The 7,288-nt window shown below is 43.9% G+C and overlaps 1 protein-coding gene across 1 annotated transcript; it reads left to right on the plus strand.

Annotated features, from left to right (window-relative positions):
* Positions 1–976: 976 nt before the first annotated feature.
* On the plus strand, positions 977–1,903 carry LOC142612425 (uncharacterized). Its single transcript, XM_075784523.1, has 2 exons — positions 977–1,294; positions 1,511–1,903. Exons 1-2 carry the CDS (start codon positions 977–979, stop codon positions 1,901–1,903), a joined length of 711 nt encoding a protein of 236 aa, XP_075640638.1.
* The last annotated feature ends 5,385 nt before the right edge of the window (positions 1,904–7,288 follow it).

Below are 7,288 nucleotides of genomic sequence, written 5' to 3' on the forward strand. Positions count from 1 at the left end.
CTATCCTTAATCCACTGTGCGTGTTTATCCTTCCATTGAAGCCTAGCCTATAAGCCCACTCTCTACAAATTCATTGTGTTGGGCTCTCTGAACCCTAATCCTATTTCTTTTTGGGCTTAGGATCTAAAACCTGCCCTTACAATCGACGCCGTCTATGGGGAAGACTTGAGCTTTAGTAAGGTCAACTTTTAGCCATGGTAGGTACGGGGCTTGATCGGGAAGAATCTGTTGGCTCCCAACGTCAAGATCATTTTCTCAATCTTAAGCGAAGAAGGGATTTAGAGGTTAGCGTGCACACCACACGCAAAAGTAACAGCCAGTCTCGAGGTGGGAGTCACGTCTCTCATGAGGAAAATACTAGGAGCCTGCAACTGGAGATAGACCATCTACGTAGGAAGTTACGCTATGAGCGACACAGGGGAACTCCCTCGAGTTCTGGCCATTCTTCTAATGATAATGGCGATAATAGCTATTGGCGTAGATCGAGGACTCCTCCCAATGAGTCTTTTCATGTGACGAGGAGCGTCGTGATAGGTGGAGAGGGAAGAGTCTGTCTCACGAGGGCCTGAGCAATGATGCTATAAGTAGAGCCCTGAATCAGATCTCCAAGTCACCCTTCACTTGTAGGATTAAGGTAGGAAAGCTTCCTCAACAGTTCACTCAATCAACGTTCACTATGTACAATGGTAAAACGAACCATGTGAAGCATGTTAGCCACTTCAACCAGAGAATGATTGTTCACTCAAAGAATGAGACCTCAATGTGCAAGGTATTCCCATCAAGTCTGGGGCCCATTGCAATGAGATGGTTCAATGGCCTAAAGGAGGGCTCTATTAACTCCTTTAAGGAGTTTACAAGGGCCTTTGGATCTCAGTTCGTCACTTCTAGTAGAGTTCCTCGGCATTTGGACTCCCTGTTATCCATGACTATGTGAGAAGGGGAAACCCTGAAAACGTATTCTGACAGATACTGGGAGATGTTTAACGAGATAGATGGGAATTTCGATAATGTGGCTATAAAGACATTCAAGGTCGGCCTACCTGCCGAGCACGGTTTGAGGAAATCTCTGACTGGGAAACTTGTTGAAAGTGTTCGTCAGCTCATGGACCATATTGACAAATACAAGCGGGTCAAGGAAGATCAACAAAAAGGAAAAGGGAAAGCTAAGGTGGCCCCTCAGGACAGAAGGGATTTTAGGTCGAATCAATACAACTATAACCATCCTTTGAGAGATTTTTCCGGGCAATCTGCATCTACAACTGCCCAAGTGGTCAACCCGGTGTTTCGAAAGCCAGTACATCAAATCCTGGAAAAAATTAAGAATGAATCATACTTTCAATGGCCAAATAAGATTGGAAGAGATCCCGCGAAGCGCAATCAAAGCATTCATTGCTAGTACTACCAGGAGCAAGAACACACCACAGAAGATTGCAAGACTTTGTGGAATCACCTAGAGCAACTTATCTAAAGTGGAAAGTTAAAGCAATTCTTGTACCAACCCAGTGGGTAGGGTAGCCATGCAGGGTCAGGAGTTCAAGAAAATACTTCTGCAAGATCACCCTTGGGTACAATCGGTGTCATCCTAGTTGCCCCAAGAAAGACCGCTTCTCAGCCATCTAGGGTGATGTCTGTAGCTTGGCCATCTACAGGGGACTTGCCCCTTAATTCGAAAAGAGTTAGATCGAGGGGCCGACTGGCTTTGAACTTTTCCAATGAGGATAAAATTGGAACCTTACAGCCACACGATGATGCCTTGGTGGCTACTCTCAGGATTGAAGGGTACGACATTAAGAGAGTGCTAGTAGATCAGGGTAGCAGTGTTAAGATCATGTACCCCGACCTGTATAAGAGGCTAAAGCTGAGGCCCGAGGACCTGGCCAGCTATGACTCCCCTCTGATATGATTCGATGGGAAAATTGTCTTTCCGAAGGGTCAAATCAGACTACCCATTCAGATAGGGTCAGAGGTCGTGGAAGTGAACTTCATCGTGCTAGACGTGTACTCCCCCTATACTGCTATTGTGGAAAGATCTTGGCTCCACGCCAAGGGGGCCGTACCTTTCACCTTGCACTTGAAGGTGAAGTATCCATCAAGGAATCAGGTCGAGGAACTGGTGGGAAGCCAATCTATGGCCAGGCAGTGCCTAGTGGCTACAGTCTAGCATCAGGCCGAAAGTGAGCCCTCGACTGCTACTAACCAGGTTTTATAGCAATCAAAGACGCTAGAGCAGCCCACGGACATGGTAATAGGAGAGGCAGAACGTGAGGAGCTTGAAAGGGTTGTTGCTGGTGATGAAGAGGGTAAGTTCTTCCAAATCAAAGTTCAATTGCTTCCTCAGGAGAAGGAGCTAGCAGTGTTTCTTAGGAAGAACCTCGATGTGTTTGCGTGGAGCACTTATGAAGCCCCTAGGGTGGATCCGAGCTTCATTTTTCATCACTTGAACATCAATCCATTCACCGTCCCTAAGAAGTAATTACTTCAGCGATCATCCAAGGAATATTCTAATGCCGTCACAAAGTAAGTGATCAGGCTCAAGCGAGCAGGGGCTATCAAAGAGGTGTTTTACCCTGAGTGGTTGGCCAATATAGTGGTGGTGAAGAAGAAAACTGGGAAATGGCAAATATGTGTGGACTTCACGGATTTGAACAAGGCCTGCCCAAAGGACTCCTACCCCATGCCTTAGATAGACCAGTTGGTAGATGCGACAGCGAGCCATCCTCAAATGAGCTTCCTAGATGCCTTTCAAGGATACCACCAAATACCATTAGCCTTGGAAGATTAGGAGGAGACAGCTTTTGTTACACTTATTAGAAACTACCACTACAAGGTGATGCCTTTTGGACTGAAGAGTGCAGGGCCTACCTACCAGAGGATGATGACCAGGATGTTTATGTCACAATTAAGAAAAAATATTAAAGTTTATATAGATGATATGGTGGTAAAAAGTAAGGAAATATCCGAGCACGTGGGTGACCTTGGGAGCATCTTTGAAATACTCAAGGAGCACAAACTGCATCTCAATGCTTCCAAGTGCTCATATGGCACTGACTCAGGTAAATTTCTAGGCTATATGGTCACCCATCATGGTAAAAAGTAAGGCTCAAAGAGGTGTTTTACCCTGAGTGGTTGGCCAATATAGTGGTGGTGAAGAAGAAAACTGGGAAATGGCAAATATGTGTGGACTTCACGGATTTGAACAAGGCCTGCCCAAAGGACTCCTACCCCATGCCTTAGATAGACCAGTTGGTAGATGCGACAGCGAGCCATCCTCAAATGAGCTTCCTAGATGCCTTTCAAGGATACCACCAAATACCATTAGCCTTGGAAGATTAGGAGGAGACAGCTTTTGTTACACTTATTAGAAACTACCACTACAAGGTGATGCCTTTTGGACTGAAGAGTGATGGGCCTACCTACCAGAGGATGATGACCAGGATGTTTATGTCACAATTAAGAAAAAATATTAAAGTTTATATAGATGATATGGTGGTAAAAAGTAAGGAAATATCCGAGCACGTGGGTGACCTTGGGAGCATCTTTGAAATACTCAAGGAGCACAAACTGCGTCTCAATGCTTCCAAGTGCTCATATGGCACTGACTCAGGTAAATTTCTAGGCTATATGGTCACCCATCATGGAATTGAAGTCAACCCTGACCAAATTAGGGCAATTAGTAATTTGCAACCTCCTCAGAATCCCAAAGAGGTCCAAAAGTGTACAGGAATGACTGCTGCTCTAAGCCAATTCATCTCTCGATCGGCAGAAAGGTGTACGCCTTTCTTCCAGTTGTTGCACAAGTGGAAGGGATTTGAATGGACCAAAGAGTGTGCCTTGCCCAAGCCTTCCAACGACTGAAGGAAAACCGTTCTCAGCTGCCTATTATGTCCAGGCTCGAGGAATAGAAAGTCCTATTTGCTTACATCGCAGTAGCCTCTCATGCGGTGAGCTTAATACTAATACGAGTTGAAAATGGAGTGCAAAGACCTACCTATTACATCAGCAAGTCATTGCACGAAGTAGAGTTTCGTTACCTACCTCCAGAGAAGGCCATTTTGGCGGTGTTGCATGCAACGCGCAAGTTCCCTCACTACTTCCAAGACCACAAGGTTGTAGTTCTAACCCAACTTCCCCTCCAATCCCTACTTTAGAAAGTTGATTACACGAGAAGGGTCGTCAAATGGGGGACGATCCTAGGGGCTTTTGATATCAAGTATATGCCTTGTACCTCTATTAAGGGACAGGTCCTCACGGACTTGGTGGCTAAGTTTGCTAAATCCCCACAAGAAAGGGAAGGAAAAGAGCAGAACATGGATGGAAAATTAGTCAAGGTGGTGTCCTTGTAAAAACCTCTAACCTGAAGGGTATATGTTGATGGCACGTCCAATCAAAGGGGATTTGGAGTAGGGCTAAATGTGATATCTCCTGAGAAGATCATTATTAAGAAATCCTTGAGATTGGGCTTCTCGACCACAAACTATGAGGCCAAGTATGAGGCCTTGCTGGTGGGAATGTATATGGTTCAGAAAATGGGAGGAACAACGGTGGAGGTGTTCTCGGATTCAAGGCTGGTTGTTAGTCAAGTAAATGGAGAGTTGGAAGCCAGGGATACGAGAATGCAAGGACATTTGAGCCAAGCCAAGCACCTGCAATTAGAGTTCAAATCTTTCACCTTACAACAAATCCCTAGAAGTAGAAACACGCATGCAGACTCTCTTGCCACACTCGCAACCTCCTCGGCGCAGAGCTTACCTCGGATTATCCTAGCCAAGGATTTGTGTAAACCCACTGATCCGAAAAGGGAGAGGGCTCAAATCCATCAAGTCAAGGTAGGGCTTAGTTGGATAGATCCAATTATGCTGTTCCTTAAGGTTGACGTCTTGCCCGAGGGGAAGGTGGAGGCCGATAAGGTACGGAGGAAAACTCCTCTTTTTTTTTGTCCAAGGATCAGAAGTTGTACAAGTGCTCTTTCTCTGGACCATACTTGTTATGCATCCACCATGACACAGTAGAACCCCTCCTAAAGGAGCTACATGAGGGGATTTGTGGGAGCCATACGAGAGGCAAGTCGATGTCTCACAGGGCCCTTACTCAGGGATATTGGTGGCCAAACATGAAAAGGGAAGCACAAGACTACATGAAAAAATGCGATCAATGCCAGAGGTTTGCTTCAAACATTCATCAGCCAAGGGTGTGCTTAACTGCCTGTGTAGTCCCTGACCTTTCGCTCAATGGGTCTTGGACATCGTAGGGCCCTTCCCCAAAGCAATGGGGAATATAAGGTGTCTTTTGGTCGGCACTAACTACTTCACCAAGTGGGTTGAAGCGGAGCCACTGAAAAATATCATGAACATGGATGCCAAAAGGTTCGTGTTGAAGAATATTGTCACTCGATTTGGGATTCCTCATGCCCTCATCTCGAACAACGGACTTCAGTTTGACAGCAAAGCCTTCAGAAGGTACTATTGTAAATTTAGGATCAAGAACAGATACTCTACTCCAGCTTACCCACAAGGGAATGGACAGGTCGAGACTGTCAATAAATTCATAGTAAATGGACTCAATAAGAGGTTGGATAATGCAAAGGGTAAATGGGTAGAAGAGCTGCCACATGTTCTTTGGACGTATCGGACTACCCCTCGCAGGTCCACAGGGGAAACACCCTTTTCAATGACCTATGGAGCCGAGGTTGTGATCCTTCTAGAGACTGGGTACCCAATGTTGAGGACAAGCTTATTCACTCTGAACAGTAATGACAACCTACTAGAAAAAGGCCGGGATATAATTGAAGAACGAAGAGAAAGGGTCATGGTTCAATTAGCATATTATCAGCAAAAGCTCAAACATGGGTATAACACCAATGTGAAGTTAAGACCATTAGCCCCTAAGGACCTGGTATTGAGAAAGGTTTTTGGTATTGCAAAAAACCCAGCGTGGGGAAAGTTAAGGCCCAATTATGAAGGGCTATACTGTATCAGCTCGGTAGCTAATATAGGAGCATACTTCCTAGGAGATCTAGACGAGCATGTTGTACATCGCCCCTGGAATGTAAATAACCTGCAAAGGTATTATTATTAATGGAAGGCAATCCTGCCATGTTTCTATCAAGGTTATGTGTCTTCTTGATTACTTGTTTGAATATTAAACAGAACATTGGTCATGCTTGACTCCTCGGACCACATACCTTAGGTAAATTAATATTCTTGGATATTTGCTTAAGTGTTAAATAGAATCTTGGTTATGCCTGGTCTCTCAGATCACATGCCTTGGGTAAGTTAATACTCTCTGTTACTTGTTTGAATATTAAACAGAACCTTGGTCATGTCTATCTCCTCGGACCACATACCTTGGGTAAATTAATATTCTTGAATATTTGCTTAAGTGTTAAATAGAACCTTGGTTATGCCTGGCCCCTTGAACCACATGCCATGGATAAATTAATACTCTCTGTTACTTGTTTAAATATTAAACAGAACCTTGGTCATGTCTGGCTCCTCGGACCACATACCTTGGGTAAATTAATATTCTTGGATATTTTCTTAAGTATTAAATAGAACATTGGTCATGCCTGGCTCCTCGAACCATACACCTTGGGTAAATTAATATTCTTGAATATTTGCTTAAGTGTTAAACAGATTCTTGGTTGTGTCTGGTCTCTCGGACCACATGCCTTAGGTAAATTAATACTCTCCATTACTTGTTTGAGTATTAAACAGAATATTGGTCATGCCTGGCTCCTCGAACCACATACCTTAGCTAAATTAATATTCTTGGATATTTGCTTAAGTGTTAAACAGGACCTTGGTTATGCCTGGTCGGTCGGACCACGTGTCTTGGGTAAATTAATACTTCTTTGATCATAAGAGTACTAGGCAAGACCTCAGACCATGTGCCTTGAGTAAAATAACACTTCACAATTTCACTAAGAATGGGACCTTAGCATATGCATCACCAAGAAAAAAGAAGGACTCTCCCTAGGTTTGGGTCAAAAGACTCTGGAGGTACACTCATGAGGTACTTCTAAGATAAAAGACCTCAAACATCTCCTTTTCTCTACTAAGCGTTTTACTTACCTCTAAGGACTTAAACATCCCTGCTGGTTATGCAGTTTTTAGTGACAACACATAATTATTTTTTTCACTGTTTACATGGGTTTAATTTATTTGAATTAACAACAGTTCATTACTATTGGCTTTTGTTAAATTACGGGTGTTCACCCTTGGAAGCACCATCAATTTAACCTTTCAGCAAGGGACAAAACAATAATTTCACCTTGAAAATATGCATCTTG

This window comes from Castanea sativa, chromosome 10 (assembly GCF_040712315.1).
Source record: "Castanea sativa cultivar Marrone di Chiusa Pesio chromosome 10, ASM4071231v1".
NCBI lineage: Eukaryota > Viridiplantae > Streptophyta > Magnoliopsida > Fagales > Fagaceae > Castanea > Castanea sativa.